Source organism: Danio rerio, chromosome 22 (assembly GCF_052040795.2).
Source record: "Danio rerio strain M-AB ecotype USA chromosome 22, GRCz13ab, whole genome shotgun sequence".
Lineage (NCBI taxonomy): Eukaryota > Metazoa > Chordata > Actinopteri > Cypriniformes > Danionidae > Danio > Danio rerio.
In genome coordinates this window covers 15,298,320-15,316,388 of record NC_141042.1, presented here as the reverse complement: position 1 = coordinate 15,316,388, position 18,069 = coordinate 15,298,320, and the positions used below count along the sequence as shown (strand labels likewise).

Genomic DNA, 18,069 nt, shown 5'->3' with positions numbered 1-18,069 from the left:
CCAAAAAGTTGAGCCTACCTGATCGTCAATGTATAATTTGCACCCTGGTCACAAGAAGATGCGATATTCCAGAATGGAAGCAAATATTTAGATTTTTAGTTTTTTCAGTGGATTAACTTGCACATAAAATGTGCGCTAGCAAAAAAACATTAAATTTTGTTTTTATGCAGACTTTAATGACTAATATTTTATATTTAATTTGAGCAGGCTTATGATTGTCTAACTAGTACAGAAAGAATAAGCGCTAGTTCCCATAGAATAGGCCCTAGTACAGCTAATAAATCAGTACCAATGAAATACTAGCCTATTAGTAGCATACAAATAGATGCCTATGGTTTAGTTTAGAGATTAAATGTAAAACGGCTTGCCACACAATGCAGCAAAAATAAGTTAACTTATAAGTGCACCTGAACTAATGTAATATGAGTGCGTACTTGAGCGGACAGTATTTATATAATCCAGTTTTCAGGTGCGTCCGACACGAGTCCGCTAGCCAGTTTTTCTGTCTCTTGTGCTAATATGGACATAAACTCTTGCCTCCCAGCATTACTAGACGTCGTTAAGAGCTTTTAAAGTTCGCAACTATCCTTCTTCACAAACTCACCAAGTCGAATTTCATCCCGCAGCATGAGCTAAATATGAATACAGTGGGTGAATAGCTAAAATCGTTGTCTAACTAGTACGGAAATAATAAACGGTAGTACCCAAAGAATAAGCCCTAGCTAATAAATCTGTAGCCTACTAATGGAAAAATATAGCCTGATATGTTGCATAGAAAGCTAGGCCTATAGAGATTAAATGTAAAAACGGCTTGCCACACAATGCATCAAAAATAAATTGACTTATAAGTGCACCTAAACTAATGTGGGACGAGTGCATACTAGCATACTTATGACAGTATTTATATAATCCAGTTTGCAGGTGCATACGACACGAGTCCGCTTTTAAGTTGGACTCTTGAGCTAATATGGACATAAACTCTTGCTCCCCTGCATTACTGGACGTCATTAAGAGCTTTTAAGTTCGCAATTAACCTTCACAAACTCACCAAGTCGTATTTCATCCCGCAACAGGAGCTGAATACGAATAAAGCGGGTGAAGAGGGTCTTTTTGACAGGTGAGGCGCCGAATAGTACACATTCAGTGCGTTGCCGGAGGCCTCGGGAAGACTGAACGACCCTATTGTCCTTACGTTTTAATTAGCCGTAATAAAGCACGGAGATAATGGATCTGCGTTTTCCCAAGAACACTCGAGAGCGCTGTTATGGATCTTACGCAACGGCACATTAGCGGACTCAGAGCCGCCCGGCGGGGCCCATCACTGCTGACCGGGGCCGGTAAGTGACTGCGGTCTGACCGTGTTTGAAAAGGCTGCTCCTGATGGTTATGGATATGATGATGATGATAGCAGGAATTATGTCCGCTAAGGGCACTGCGGAGTCCCTCACGGGAGGTGTCTTGGCTCTGTAAATAAGGACAGGATTTTATTGACAGATCTGCATGGATCGGTGTCCGTTTTTTTTTTTTTTGCAGACACAGTGATTTGTGCAGTTCGTATAAACTTTACAGTTGAAAATATGTTGAAGTGGAAGTGTTTTAGGTACAAGTTTGTGCAGCCAGGAATGTAATTCCCATGAAATTCTCCATGAAATCGTGTAGCATTTAGCCTAAAAAGGTGATACATAATAATTAAATATAATTCGTTTTACACATGCACCTATACATGCATACAGTGTCTATATGTAGGCCTATGTATTTTCTTATGCTTTTCAGTTGGCATTTCTGTGTGGAGTTTGCATGTTCTCCCTGCGTTCAGGTGGGTTTCCTCCGGGTGCTCCGGTTTCCCCCACAGTCCAAAGACAGACTGTACAGGTGAATTTCCTATATATGGGTTGCAGCTGGAAGGGCATACTCTGCGTAAAACATGTGCCGGATAAGTTGGCGGTTCATTACGCTGAGGCGACCCCAGATCAATAAAGGGATTAACCTGAGAAGAAAATGAATGAATGAATGAATATAAAAGAAGCTGCATGCATTAATATATATATATATATATATATATATATATATATATATATATATATATATATATATATATATATATATATATATATATGAGCAATTCCATGAAAATGTCAACCTTATCATGGAAAAATAAACTTTTGACCAAAATAACAAAACCTATTTCAATTTGCTTATTAAGGTCTATATTTTATTGTAATGATGTGCTCTTGTTGAATTTTTAAGGAAATTGTTTTGTTTATCCATGAAATATGAGGATTGTGCCAATGGTAATTTTCATTATCATCCAACCACTTTTCGTGCTTTCAAAAAAGGGGTTAAAGACTCACCTTTTCCATGCTTTATGTTAACAGTAATCATTCTGCAGAAGGATTGGAGTCTGTAGTATAAATAATTATCCTTACTTTTTCATAACATTATTGCCCTTTTGATTTATGAGCTACATATTTAAGACATCACGCAGCTTCGGTCACGTGTCACGTCCGTAACGATTTAATGAAAAAGTTTATATTGTGGAATAAATATTATAACAAATAAAATGAAACTTTGTATACAAAGCCAAAATATGTCCATACTAATTATGATCGCCAACTCATCTCAGGTCTTTGCTCTAAACAACCACAATTTTGCGTTACGGACGTGACCATTTTTGAACTCCTTATTAATATAAGCCAATGACTAGCGCATATTTGTTCATTATGATGCTGCATTACAATTACTGACTTACATTACATAACATCCATATGTTATATCAAGAACTGAACATTTCATTTAACTATAAACCACTTTAGTAACATTTCAGAAATAAATGTTTAATAAGAAAACAACATTTTACATATTGCCATAATTGGCGCATAATCTTGGTGTTTTTGCGATGCAGCACCTTGTGTTGAAGCACTTCTTGTTTCTTTTGTAGATAGGGTAACTGACTGTCAAATAATAGATCAAATAGTTGAGATACAATTTATGCCAAACTAGGAATGCTGATTTCGATTCATTTTGCCAACAAACAACCGCTGGTTAACCGAATATTAACCGTTAACAGATTAATATCAAAATATTATTTAATAAAAAAAATTGACGTGCCTATTTTGTCTGACACATTAAATATTGCATTTTAAAATACTGATTTAGGTTATTTTAACATGCGAACAGCATACAGAACGAGCATATTCACGCACCTGCAGTGTTTTTTAGCAGCATAGAAAAACTGAATAAACTAACAAAAAATAAATAAATAAATAAATCCTGCTCTAGATCTTTTTCACTTGAATGACAAATTAAGATTACAAAACGAAAACATTGAATCCTTTTTAAGAACCGGCATAGGCTGTTTGTCCAATCGTGTTTTTTCCGTCAATTAAATATTAGGCTACCTTACGAAAAAAAATGCAATCAATTAATGCTTCGCTGTTATAATATTACAAAACCTGTCAACATTTTTAATAGAAGTCATTAGTTTAAAAATTATATCTTAATTATGATTATGACTTAACCTATTTCCTCCGTCTTACTTGCGGTTCATGTGCGCACGCGCTGCCTATAGTGAAAGATAACAATGAACCATAAGGCTTTGAACCTATACATTTTGTAAAGTATAGGCTAAGCATATAACAATTTTGTTATTTACATGTGATACTGCATTAATTTGCATACATGTTTTATAAGCTGTAAAATGAAAGCATCAGTTTGGTGCGAAGTTATCATAAAATATTTGTCTTTGTTTGATTTGTAGATTAGGCTATTTAAAATGTATATAAGAACTATTAATAACTGTTATTTTCCAAATGGAAAAAAGGGTGGTTTGTTGATTGTAGTCTGCATTAAATCATGAATATGCCTAGTTGAGTTTATGACGCGGCTCCAGGCAGCACAGACGACCAGGATCAGCGCTGGTTCGTCAACTCCTGTGTCAAACTGTGGCCAGAATATCCTTCTTTCATTTTGCTTTTTTGGCAAAAAACATCTGTAAGCACGTGTGTTTGCACGTGTTACTGTCATGCGAGTTAACAAATATGTGTTGCTCACAGAAGCCTATCACAACGAACGCGCTTCTTCATTGCAGAGACGTGAGGCGCTCCGCAATGCATTTTATGTTGACAAGAAGAAAAGAAGCACGGTGCTCTTTTGAATGTCACTATAGATAGCAACTGAATCAGCTGGTCTATTGTGCGCGAGTGTTGCTGTCAATGTTTTCATAATTGAATTTTTTAAATAACATTATGAAATTCAAGATTTGTAAAGTCATACAACTTTGGATGACTTAAAAACAGCGACCACAAGTCTCTTCGTCATCAAAAAGTTCGCCGTAGTCATCTTGACACTGCTGTCACCTCCAAGGAAACCCCGCCTCTGCTTTCGTTTGATTGAAGAATGAAAGACGCCACTGAGGTAACATGCTTTTCTTCTGGAGCGCACAAAGCGCGCAATGACAAAACGCGAGGCGAGCAAGGCGCATAATCAATAACCTCCATGCATTTGGTCTTTTCCCACTGCTCAAGATGCGCACGCCGCGGGTCAGGCCACAGCGGAGTTTTCATTTCATGCAGAGCATAAATATGTTTTTTATTTCATTAATTAAATAACTATTTATAAAGATAATTTTATCAAAGCGACACAATTCATTTTCCAAGCCCTTTATCCAAAATCTAAGCACTTTCAAAGCTTGAAAATTGGCTATAGCCTACATTAAAATTGAAACATTTTCAAAGATTTCCAGCACCCGGCAAATGCGCTTGAGTGCTTATTAAAATTATTTTAATAAGAATAAGAATAAAATAAGAATAAAATCTTGATATTGATCTAAGCTTTAACTACATTATATGAGTATTAAATTTGTTAGAAAATCGATAGGACCTGCAGCTGTAAATATTTAATTCAATATTTTACACAATCGGTTATAAACTATAGCCTAAAAATATAAACATTATAGTCATCCATCGTACATGCCTACAACCAATGACTATTTTTCTATGCTGGTTTAACATAGCCTACACAAAACCTTTCTTAAGTTTTAAAGTTTTCTCTCTCACCCTGGTGCGTATGAACTTTTTGCAACCTGTCCTGAAGTGACTGCCGACGAGAAAAAGAAAGCAAGCGCGAGTGGAGAAATTAAATTATTTATTCCATTAACTAACACATTAACTAGAATAAACTAAAATAAACTTTGTCAAATATAATATTGCCATATCTGTGACTAAACTAGATTTTAATTATTCTCCACGTAGACACGGTCTTGCGCAACAGTCGGGCAATGATTTAATTCAGGTTTGTCTGGAAACACTAACTTTAGGAGCCTGCTATAGGCCCATTATAGCTGATTATGTTTATTATCAATTCTATATTATTCAGAGTATAAAACCACCATGTTAGCATGCAACATTGTTACCGAATTGAGTTTTGAACGTTCGAACGTGCGTTAACCTTTAACAACACACATGCCATAATACGAATTAAATATAACAAGGTGATATCTATTTAAGTTTGATTAATTGTGCAACCTTACCATTCAGATGTCTCAGAGGTTAAAGTTTATTGGTTTACACACCCAACAGATATCCACAAATAGGTATTTGGTCAAGTTTTGAAAGCATTTATCTGATTTTCATAATGTGTCAACTGTCAATTTCACAGCAGTCACGTCCGTAACGAAGACAAGTCACGTCCGTAACGATAGTTTTTCCTCAATAATGCAAAAATGAAAAACTAAATAAAATTAATTATATATGTTCCATGCAGAGCCAACCCTTATTTTTTGACTGTTATATATATTTTTGGCTTCTGCATTTTCATTCACAGAATTTTCACAAAGTATGTCAACTCACAAAACTCATGTCTTTTTTTTGTCACGTCCGTAACGCATTCATTTTGCCGTCATTTTAAATATAAAACACCTGCATAGACTGATATTTTTTTGATGCCTGAACTCCATGGTCAAGGGGTAAGAAAAATATAAACATATTTTTCAATATACTGTTAACATATACCTTCTCTGAGAATATACGTTTAATTTTTTTACTGCAAATGTCACGTCCATAACGCTGGAATCAGCCATATATATATATATATATATATATATATATATATATATATATATATATATATATATATATATATATATATATATATATATATATATATATATATATATATATATATATAATAAAACAAGCAGTAAAAATTTAATAATTTTTATTATTATTTCCTTTTTTTTACCATAGGACATTTACTTATTTAATTATAAGTAACATTTTATGTATAAAAACAAAAAAAAAAAAGTATAATCTTTAGTTTAAGTAGTAATATTAGTAGTAAATATTACTACTAATTATTTTTTATGAATGTAAATAATAAAAAAATACAGATAATTATTATAATTAATATAAACAACAACAATAATAATAATCATCATCATCACCTTCAGAAGAAGAAGCTAAAGAAAAATGCATAATATTAATCGTAATTATTGATGGAATATTAAAAATAGTAGTAATGAGTAGTAATAAAAATAAACTAGTAAAATGACAATAATTACATAAATTGAATGAACTTTGAATGAACGTTTATTGTATATTATTTGAAATGTTTCCCAGTACTGGGTTGCAGCTGGGAAGGGCATCTGCTGTGTAAAACATATGCTGGATAAGTTTGCGGTTCATTCCGCTGTGGCGAACCCTGATTGATAAAGGGACTAAGCTGAAAAGAAAATTAACGAATGAATGAATGAATATTACTTGAAATATGACAAATTAAGTATGTAAAAATTGCAATAAATCAAAATGAGACAGTATATTAAATATTAATGTATTTAGCAACATTAAACCTAATACTGTAAAGCATCTGACTGAATATTGGCTGTAACTTCTAACTCCACACAAAAAGCTGACACAGAAAACAACAAAACCTCCAGCTTTCTGTTGATCTGCATTTTCAGCATGAATGTCTCTCTGGAGCAGATGGCCATTTTCTCCACAACACGAGCCACTCAAGCTCCATTATCTTGCCCTGTCTGAACCCCTGCCCGTCCCGTCAGAGCCAGGCCTGCCATTATACCGGCCCAGGTTCCCTCCAAAACACTTTTGTTTGATTGTGTAGCTGTACAGAGGGCCCCAGCCAGATCTCACGAGGAAATGTAACAATTTTATGCGTAGTCTGAAAAGTGGCGAATTCATGTGAGTTCATTTGTGTAAAAACATACAATTTTTAAAAGAAGACATGCCTCAATGTCTGAGCAAATTGTACCAGAATGTACAAATTAATATAAATTCATACAAAATGAACTCTAGATCATAACATTTCGAATTGCCATGCGATTAAGTTGATCAGGCTGAGGGGAGAAATGGTGCATTTTTTTACAAAACAGAAAAAAGTGACTCTCAGGGTTTTCAATTCAATTCAATTCAGCTTTATTTGTATAGCGCTTTTACAATGTAGATTGTGTCAAAGCAGCTTCACATAAATGGTCATAGTAATTGGAACAGTGTGGTTCAGGTTTTAGTGTTTAAGTTCAGTTCAGTTCAGTTTAGCTCTGTTCAGTGTGATTTAATCATTACTGAGAGTTCAAACACTGAAGAGCAAATTCATCGATGCGTAGCTCTACCAATCCTGAACCATGCGAGGCAGTGGCGACAGCGGAGAGGGAAAAAAAACTTCACCTGATGGGAGTGAAGAAAAAAAACCTTGAGAGAACCAGACTCAGTTGGGCACGACCATTTTAATTTCTCCGCTGGCCAAAAGTCTTGTGCAGAACTTCATTCGCCGTGGTTTATGCTGGAAGATGGCCTCAATGAAGACTCGTCTGTCCCTGGAGCGTCGCTGGAATCAGACACATGTTCTCCACTCCCCACGACCATCAGCGCAGCAGCAGCTCAGGATATGGCCTGGTCCCGGATATGGAATCCTTGGGATCATCACGTCGCTGGTCTTGGATCCAATCAGTGACTCCGCCTAATCTGAGGACCTCGGGATGAGTATCCCCAGGTGAAAATAGAGAATAAAGAGAATAATTAGCGTAGCTGCTGTTCATAGTGTATATAAGCAAGATGTAGAAGCCAGTGTGGAACCTGCTAGGTGATGCACTGAGTGTATGCTTTACTAAACAGATAGGTCTTTAATCTAGTTTTGAACTGGGAGAGTGTGTCTGAGCCTCGGACATTACCAGGAAGGCTATTCCAGAGTGTAGGAGCCATGAAAGAGAAGGCTCGACCTCCTTTACTTGATTTTGCTATTCTAGGTACTACCAGAAGCCCTGAATTTTGAGATCTTAAGGAGCGAGTTGGTTCGTAGCGAGACAGAAGGTTGGTTAGATAAACAGGAGCTAGATTATTTAGAGCTTTATAGGTGAGAAGTAATATTTTAAATTCAATACGAAATTTAACAGGCAGCCAGTGTAAGGAGGATAAAATTGGGGTGATATGATCATATTTTCTAGACCTGGTCAGAACTCTGGCTGCTGCATTTTGCACTAATTGAAGTTTGTTAATAGAGGATGCTGGGCAGCCAGCAAATAGAGCATTACAGTAATCCAGTCTCGAAGTCATAAAAGCATGGACTAGCTTTTCTGCATCTGAGATGGATAGCATATTTCGTAATTTAGCGATATTTCTCAGATGAAAGAAGGCAGTTTTTGTGACATGGGATATATGGTTTTTAAAAGTTAGATTGCTGTCTAATATGACACCCAGATCTTTTATAGTAGAGCTAAAGCTAACTTTGTATCCTTCTAATTGTAAATTGAGTAGCGAGATCTGCTGTGTGCAAGATTTAGGCCCAATAAGTAATAATTCTGTTTTGTCTGAGTTTAAGAGAAGAAAATTGTTGGTCATCCAGTCTTTGATGTCTTTGATACACTCAGTTAGTTTAGAAAGTTCAGACGTCTCGTCAGGTTTAGTGGAAATATATAATTGAGTATCATCTGCATAGCAGTGAAAGCTGATCCCATGTCTTCTAATAATGTCTCCCATAGGTAGCATGTAAATTGTAAACAGTAAAGGGCCTAAAACTGATCCTTGAGGCACCCCATACTTTACTGGGCAGATTTGTGAAGGCTGTCCATTAAGATTTACAAACTGGTAGCGGTCAGTTAAGTATGACTTAAACCATTGTAGAGCCTGTCCCTGGACACCTGTAGACTTTAAGCGATTTATGAGGATATTGTGGTCAATGGTATCAAATGCCGCACTAAGATCGAGTAAAACTAATAGCGAGACGCACCCTCGGTCAGCAGCTAAGAGTAAATCGTTGGTTATTTTCACTAAGGCGGTTTCTGTACTGTGGTGAGCCCTGAAACCTGACTGAAACACTTCAAAAATATTGTTCGTCTGCAGAAAAGAGCATAATTGAGTGGAAACAACTTTTTCTAGTATTTTAGACATAAATGGAAGATTTGAAATAGGCCTATAGTTAGCTAAGTTGTTGGTGTCTAGTTGCGGTTTCTTAATAATAGGCTTAATAACAGCTAGCTTGTAAGAGTTTGGAACATGGCCTATAGATAAAGAAGAGTTGATAATGTTAAGAAGAGGTTCTCCTATAGCAGGTAGCAGCTCTTTCAGTAATTTTGTTGGAATTGAGTCCAGCATACACGTAGCTGGTTTAGAGCTATTTATAATTTTCACTAACTCTTCATGTTCTATGATTTTGAAGCAGTGTAGGTTATTATTATGATTTAATGAAATATTTACAGGATTTGGAGTATAAGCCGGTGCAGAAAGTTTGGCATCTCCTATTTTCTGTCTAAAGCCTTCTATTTTATTACTGAAAAAATTCATGAAGTCATCACTACTAATTTGCGGTGGAGTAGTTTGTTCCAAGGATGACCGATTATTTGCTAATTTAGAGATGGTGTTAAATAAAAATCTAGGATTGTTATGATTATTTTCTATCAGTTTGCGCAGGTGCTCGGTCCTGGCAGATTTTAGAGCCCTCCTATAGCTGGACATACTGTCTTTGTACGCAATTCTAAAGACCTCTAAATTAGTTTTTTTCCATTTACGTTCCAGGGCGCGGGTTGCTGTTTTGAGCGCACGAGTATGACTATTATACCATGGTATAGTTTTAATCTCTCTAGCCTTTTTTAATTTTATGGGTGCCACAGTATTTAGTGTGCTAGTAAAGATGGCATCCATACTGCTGGTTACTACATCAAGATCATTTGAGTTTGCGGGTGCATTACGAAATAGAGAGAGATCAGGTAAGTTATTTATAAATTCATCTTTAGTTGACGGAACAATAGTTCTACTAGGGCGGAGTATTGGAGCGGGTTTGCTGATTTCAGGTAAACATAGCTTATATAGTAAGAGGTAGTGATCTGTAATATCATCACTTTGTGGTATAATGTCTACGTCAATAACCTCGATTCCATAAGACAGAATTAGATCTAATGTATGCTTTAAGCGATGGGTTGGACCCACAACGTTTTGCTTTATCCCAAGTGAGTGTATTAAATCCATAAACGCGAGCCCTAATGTATCATTAGCGTCATCTATGTGGATGTTAAAGTCACCTACAATTAGCATTTTATCAGTTTTGACTAGTAAGTCAGAAATAAAATCAGAAAATTCTTTTAGAAATTTGACATAGGGTCCTGGGGGTCTATATATGGTGATTAAAGCGAGAGATAACATAGGTTTTTGTATAGTATCTGGAAGCTGAACATTAAGCGATAATACTTCAAAGGAGCTAAACATAAGTCCGTTTCTCTGTTTAATATTAAGGAAATCACTAAAGATTGATGCAACTCCACCACCACGACCAGTTTGACGAGCCTCATGTTTATATAAGAATCCTGGAGGAGTTGCTTCATTTAAGCTTATATAGTCATTTTGTTTCAGCCAGGTTTCAGTGAGACAGAGTGCATTAAGATTGTTTTCTGTTATTATTTCATTAATGATAAGTGCTTTAGGTGCAAGTGACCTGATGTTTAGGAGACCAAGTTTTACGAAATTTGTATTTTCACTTTCTACTGGTTTTTCTGGTTTGATTCTTACTAGATTTTTCCTGGAGCACACAGTACGTTTATTTCTTAATCTAATAATACGAGGAACAGACACAGTCTCTATAGGATTCGCCAGATATGCGTTACTGATGTTTAAGTGGGGTGAACAAGAGTCTAGGTGGCTATAGTGTGAATTTTGTGAATTTTTACCTGCTAGTCAGATGGTGCGAAGTAGTCTGGAGATGTTGTCCGACAGGAGTTCAGCTCCGGCTCGACTGGGGTGCAGGCCGTCAGGACGGAAGAGCCTAGGACGCTCCCAGAAAAGATTCCAGTTATTAGCAAAGAGCAATTTCTGTTCTTTACACCATGTTATTAGCCATTCATTCAAAGCTAAAAGTCTACTGAACCTTTCATTTCCTCGGCGGTAGGTAGGAAGCGGCCCAGAAACGATGATCTGCGTGGCGGGCGAGGTGCGTCGAACCGTCTCGATCAGGCTCCTGAAGTCCTTCTTCAGGATCTCCGACTGCCGGAGCCCGGTGTCGTTTGTCCCCACGTGGAGGACAACGGCACCAGGGCTCTCGGCAGCGCCCAGGATGGTTGGAATCTGTGTAGAAATATTTTTCACACGGGCACCAGGAAAGCAGAAAGTACGTACTTTATTACCTTTTGAGGAGGCGGCACGGACGTGACGAACGATCGAGTCACCGATGATGGCCACATCGGGACCCGACTCGCGGAGAGGGGAGAAGCGGTTCTCCGTGGAGATCTCGAACACAGGCGGAGACGTTCTGCCCCGGGATCTGGGAAGCACCTTGCGCGGCTGCACCCAGGCGCCGTGGTAGCCGGGTGTCGGCGTGAACGACGCCTGGCTGAGCCGCGCCCCGGGTGCGCTGGGCCTGGACAGAGAAGGACGCGGGGTTGAGGTAGAGGGAATGATGTGGTTGTAATTTCCACGTACCTTAGGTGATGAGACGGCCTTAGCATTAGGTACGGCTAGAAGCCGTTCCCGTAGCCGCGACCGTCTTACCACCAGCGCGCGGATCTGGGACTCCACTTCTTCCAGCTCCAGCTCCAACGCCTCCATCGATGCTTCTCCGTTTTTAAAGCAGCTTTGTTTGTATAAATGTATTAAGGGTTTGGTCACCCTAAGTAGGAGAGACAAATACTTAGCGAATGAGGAAGAATTTAATGATTAAGATTTAAATTGCGAGTAAATAGCAAGTCCAAACTTCAAGCACACAGTGTGTGACCGAACGGAGACAGTGACGCAGAGGGCATTTTAGCATTTTAACTCGATTACGATTAATGAATGATTATTTTATTTATTTGTTTTATTTATTTATTTATTTTTTTTGCCTTTATAGTTCACTGACAAGTTTAGTACTGTAAATATGGTCACATATTATAAGTGAGAGATTTTTGAATGTGGGGTGCATTACTTGATTTCAAAATAATTTAAGGAAACGCACACTATCTACTATCTATGATTATTTATTGAACATCAATGCTGAACAGAGATGGTAGACTCGAGTTACATGACTTGACTTAAGTCAGACTTAAGTTGCAGAATTTAGGACCTGAGACTTGCTTGACAAATATCCAAAATAGACTCGATTTGACTTGGACTTGACTATCATGACTTGAGACTTGACTTGGACTTGAGTTAAATGGCTCGAAATAACTTGTTTTTGTTAAATAAATAATCGTTTGTTATATATTATGCATTACATACAAAACCAAAAGTTATATGTAAATAGAAATTGCAAAAGAAATAGCAAAAGTAAAAAAAAAAATCGACAAAAAATTTGATTGACTTGAAAGTGACTTGCTAGACCAAGCTACGACTTAACTTGAGATAAGCAGCGACTTGACTTGAGTCTGACAAAAATTGACTTGCCTTGCTTGAGACTTGAAGGTTATGACTCGAGACTTGCTTGTGACTTGCACATGTGATTTACTCCCACCTCTGATGCTGAACAACTGAAATTAAAACAAATATTGCATAAAACACGGCTCTCCGTGCCACCAACTCTCGTCACCGCTACCAAAGCAACCAATCACAAAGCTTGTCATTGTGACGTTTATTTAATTTTTTTTGGCAGAAGTATAATGTCAGAACAATATAATTAGTTATAATAACTTATATATTTACTTATATATTTACTTATATATTTACATATAAAATTAGTTATAATAACTTTATAATTAGTATAAAGTATAAATTAGCCTTGACAAAGCAGGGTCACGTGACTCCACACACAGCAGGGAAAGTATTTGAAAAAATGTTTGCATGTTCCTCAGAGTGCTCCGGTTTAAAATAATAATTAAAATATTAGATTAAAATAATCATGTTTTTAGTACTGCATCAGACTAACCTAATGCAATGGAACTTTATATTTTAAAGGAATAGATATATAAACAATATAACAAATATAAAAATAATAATTAATAATAATTCCTACTTAAAATGCGTACATGTGTATACTTATTTTTACTTATAAATCCTTATTATAATTCAATGTATAATATTTTTTCCTAATTATTTTAGAAATGTGTTTTTTTGTATTTTATCTACAGTAAACTAATATATCAATATATTTAAAATACCAAACAAATGCTTTATATTATTCCATAAGAGTTTTTTAAGTATAATTAAAGTAGTCATACTTAAACACTCTTTAACATACTTCAACTCTGCAGTGTCTTGGAGAGAGCAGCATGTGTTTGTGGTTTTATCAACCCGAGTGTAAAAACGCTGCACGTTTTTTGTTCTTACGATGAAAAAATTGCAAAAAGTGTCTTTCAGATGGACAGTATTTGCTTTGGTTTCTCCATAATAGGACAGCAGATGGGTGAAATCACAGCGAGATCATTGTCGTTCTGCGAATGCTGTTTGATTTCTGCGGCTCGTTTGGTTTTACAGCGTTCCTGCGTTTCTCCATCATGTGCAATGACCCGAAAACTTTCACTGTTTTTTGCGCATACAGCTGGTGGAGGCGATCAGCGCAGTCGTATATTCACGTTTCCCGTGGTGTCGCATTTACACACACACTCAAATCATGATTAAATCTCAGAAGCGTGACTGACTTAGTGCTGGAAATGGGATTCAAATGCTGAAATAAACGTTTAGAGATGTTGGGAGGCTTTTCTGTTTATCTTTGAGGTGATTTGTAATTGTAAATGCTGGTATACGAAAAGCCATCCAAAACAGATTATGATATGCATTTATATGTGTTTCAGGTTTAAAGGAACACCATTTTAAAATTAAAATAGGCACATTTTACACCATTTAAAAAAGTTTTTACATTTAAAATCAATTTAAAATTGTTAGGCATCTTGGTGCACAGCTATTTTTGAGTTGACTTAACTTTTAACCCAAACAGTCAACTCAAAAAGCTCTTCAGCAAGTTTTCTCCATTAAACAGATCAGTTTTACCATTTGTGATTCCATTCAGCTGATCTGAGTATGGCGGGAGCACTTTTAGCTTACCTTAGCTTAGGTCATTGAATTGCATTAGACCATGGGTGTCCAAACTCTGTCCTGGAGGGCTGGTGTCCTGCATAGTTTAGCTCCAACTGCCTTCAACACAGAAGTGTACCAGAAGTTTCTGGTATACCTAGAAAGCTGGATTAGCTGGTTCAGGTGTGTGACGCCATCACCCGCAGCTCGTTGAAGAGAGTGGGAATGGTACAGTATACACACATGAGAGTCACTAGATTTGTCGCTAGTTGCTTTTTTGAAAATTTGTCAACTAAAAAGTTGCTAAATACAGAGACAAAGTCACTAAGTTGGCATCAGTGGTCAGTTAAACAGTCAGTCAGTCGAAAGCAAGCTGGCCTGGCAGGCTAAAGTGTATATTGCACCCTCTGTTGAATTTATGCGAGAAGAGAAGTCAAAAGAGAAATTTAAGATCATCAAAAAGTGTACACAGGGGCCTCTATTGGATTTGCAAAAGAAAAACTGCGAGGAGAGTACTTCTGGTTGTGTAGTTCGCTGTGCCCAGAAATGTAGACCTGTAATGGTATGTATCAGCAATGAGCCTGTGTTGGAATTTTTGTGGCATTTTAACAAAATTTTTATTTAATTGAAAAATAATTTTAATAAAATAAATATCAATCCCAATGCTACACTCTGGGCATACAACAGTTTGTGTGGTATGCTTCTTTGGGACTTCTCCACACAGTAACTTTCCCCAGAACAATACGAGAACACCGCTCTGATGAGAACAATACATGTTTTACATAGTTTACAGCCTAATATTTTCTCTTAATCTTCCTGTTTTATTGTTGTTTTCTAATGTTATCTGTCTGTTGCTTGTTCAATGTATTCAATATATTTGTTCTATATATTTACATACATACTGTATCATAATATTATTTACTATTTTAATAATGCCGTTCTTTAATTTGAAATTAGTTTTTTAGATAAAAAGGCATACGATAGCTGTTTTACAGCAAATTGTACACTGGCGCCCACATGACGACAGAGGTGTGAACATACAAATGCAAACAAATTTTTTACCTCACAATTAATGTGATCTTGTATTGATAAATGAAAAGTCGTGTTCTATTACACAACTGAGAGAGCAACATAATTACACACACACACACACACACACACACACACACACACGCACGCACACACACACACATACACACACACACACACACACACACACACACACACACACACACACACACACACACACAAGCTTTCTCTCTTTCTCTCTCTCTCTCTCTCTCTCACTCTCTCTCTCTCTCTCTCTCTCTCTCTGTTTTATTCTTTCTTTCTCTAATCCCCTGTTATCTGTCTGTTCTCCTGTAGCTTGTTCAATACTGGAGTGAATGAATGTATGAACAGATTAGAGAAGCGCGGATGCATGAAAAGAGGGGAAAGTGATGTAATGTTCTTTCAAACCCTTTATCTTTTCTTCCAGATAATCATTATAAAGGAGATGAATTGCCTAGAAGTAAAATTAACAACAATTGTTTTTCATTATTAATATTTTAGTTTAACATATTCGTCAATTGTGGTTATCATTATTTGTGATCATCAGTTTACATTTTAGTATATTGCTACATTATGTGGTTTCCGGGTTTTTAGCAAGTTGCTAAGGCGGCTGGTTCTCTTTTACTATCTGATGTTACGTTGCTATATTATTTATATTGTAAAGAGTTGTGTAAATAGTCATAGCATTTAGCATTTTTCGCATGTTTAGTATTGTGGATATAAAGCTGCTAAACCAGGGATATAAACAGCTTAAACTAGCCTAGGCTGGTTGGCTGGTTTTAGCTGGTCGACCAAGCTGGTTTTAGAGGGGTTTTGGCCATTTCCAGGCTGGCTTCCAGTCATTTCCAGCCTAGTCTTAGCTGTTCAGGCTGGGAGATGATCAGCTAAAGCCAGCTTAACCAACCTAGCCAGGCTGGGAGCCCTGCTAAAACCAGCTATGTCCAGCTTAAACCAGGCTGGTCAAGCTGGTTTTAGCTGGATTTAGCTGGTCATCTCCCAGCCTAAGACCAGGCTGGAAATGACTGGAAGCCAGCCTGGACATGGTCAAAACCCTTCTAAAACTAGGCTGGTTTAAGCTGGATTTTTCAGCAGGGAAGAAATAAATTAGTTATTAGCATGTTGCCGTCTGATCTCATAGGTGTCCTATATGTTTTTTTTAAGCATGCTGCTAGGTGGTTTAAACTGTAGGATGTAGCCTACTGTGTGTTTGCCATGGCATGTCTACCATTTTATAATGAAGTTTGTTAGTTATTTTTGGTTGTTGTTGTTAGCGTGTAGCCAGGCTGTTTTATGTGGTGTTTATTTATTTTATTATTTTTTTTTTTGTACTATATAATCCAGTGGTTTCTAAGGTGTTCTGGTTGATTTCTGTCATGTCTGCTAAGGTATTTCTGAGGATTTCATGTTTATGCTATTTATGTTGTTGCTATATTGTTGTGATGATATTCTTTGTTTTCATTTTTTAGCACGTTGCTACAGCATTTCTGCAGCATGTAAATTATATATTGTTATTAAGGGCTTTTGTAGTTAATTTAGCAAGCTAGTATGTGGTTATTTTAGTGTTGTAGGCTGTTTTTAGCATGTTGCTATGCTATGTTTCTAGCTAATTAGTTACTTGTCCAAGTTTCACCTCCTTTTAGTCTTTGATACGAATTGTGTCCATTCATCGTACCCGTTTTATAATCGTAAATCCTCACAGGTAAAGGCCTAATGTGTTTTTCTTCAAAAATATTTCCAAAAGGCCACTTGAACATGCTGATAAATTAAGTAATTGTTTTTTGTTCCCACTGAATCATTCCACACAGGATGTCCCAGTGAAACACTTTATATACTGAGAAAACGCTGTGCTGTTATGCTAATCTAGCCTCATTTGAAAGCCCCTCTAATTTAGAAACATTTTGGATACTGAAGCGAGACTCTCTTGAGTCCACACAGACTCAGCCAATCAAAATCCTCCAGCCAGACGGTTCGTAGAGCCAACAGGAAGTACTTATCTAAGAAAGGGTAAAAACGACAGCGCTTCATTTGCTAATCTGATTGTTCCATGATAAAAGAAATTCAGATATCAGATGAATTGGATAAAATCACTTTTTCCTTCTTTTATTTTCTCCACCAGAGGTTTTTTTGTGTTGACGTCTGCGATAAGAGAAGAGAAATGTTAAAATGGCAGTTGGTAGAATGAAGACAGCTGTCTTATGATAATCTTGATTGTTTTTGTTTTGTTGTTAAGTGGTTTCTAAACCATTCTGTGTAGTACTGTGAATATAAGCTTCTCTGTGTTTGTATCATGTTGCTATGGGGTTGCAAAGGTATTCTGAGTATTTTTTTTTTTGCTTGTTTTTCTGCAGTTTGTGGTACTGTCATCATCACTAGTATTGGGTTTTCTTAGCATGTTGATATGTGATTTCTAAGATGCTCTGTTGTCATGGGGTGCTGATGTGTTTTTTAGTATGTTATGTGATTTTTAGCATGTTGCGAAGTCATTGCTAGCAAAGGGTGTTTGCTCATTTTTAGCATGCCATGGTGTTGCTGTTGTGGGACATATTAAGTGTTGTTTAGCATTTTTTTTCCCCCATAGGGTTTCTGGTGTAGTTTTTTTGTGGTT

The 18,069-nt window shown here is 36.7% G+C and overlaps 3 protein-coding genes across 4 annotated transcripts in view; 1 reads left to right on the top strand and 2 right to left on the bottom strand.

Moving 5' to 3' along the window:
- LOC147831535 (uncharacterized) overlaps positions 1-18,069 on the bottom strand; it is a 600,059-nt gene that overhangs the window by 179,689 nt on the left and 402,301 nt on the right. The gene's annotated exons all lie outside the window — the stretch shown is intronic.
- The window catches only part of lrp1ba (low density lipoprotein receptor-related protein 1Ba), a 458,912-nt gene that overhangs the window by 45,456 nt on the left and 395,387 nt on the right, over positions 1-18,069 (top strand). The gene's annotated exons all lie outside the window — the stretch shown is intronic.
- Positions 7,403-12,218, bottom strand: LOC147838474 (uncharacterized). The gene is made up of 2 exons (XM_087304130.1): positions 11,362-12,218; positions 7,403-11,259 (listed from the first exon to the last, which is right to left on the bottom strand). Exons 1-2 carry the CDS (start codon positions 12,036-12,038, stop codon positions 11,172-11,174), a joined length of 765 nt encoding a protein of 254 aa, XP_087160256.1. The 5' UTR covers positions 12,039-12,218; the 3' UTR covers positions 7,403-11,171.

Bases quoted from the DNA above. Each gene is read 5' to 3' on its own strand.
- LOC147838474 (XM_087304130.1), bottom strand. From the start codon at position 12,038: ATGGAGGCGTTGGAGCTGGAGCTGGAAGAAGTGGAGTCCCAGATCCGC. The intron at 11,260-11,361 runs GTTCAGTAGACT...GGAGCGTCCTAG, and splicing joins TACCGCCGAGGAAATGAAAG to GCTCTTCCGTCCTGACGGCC.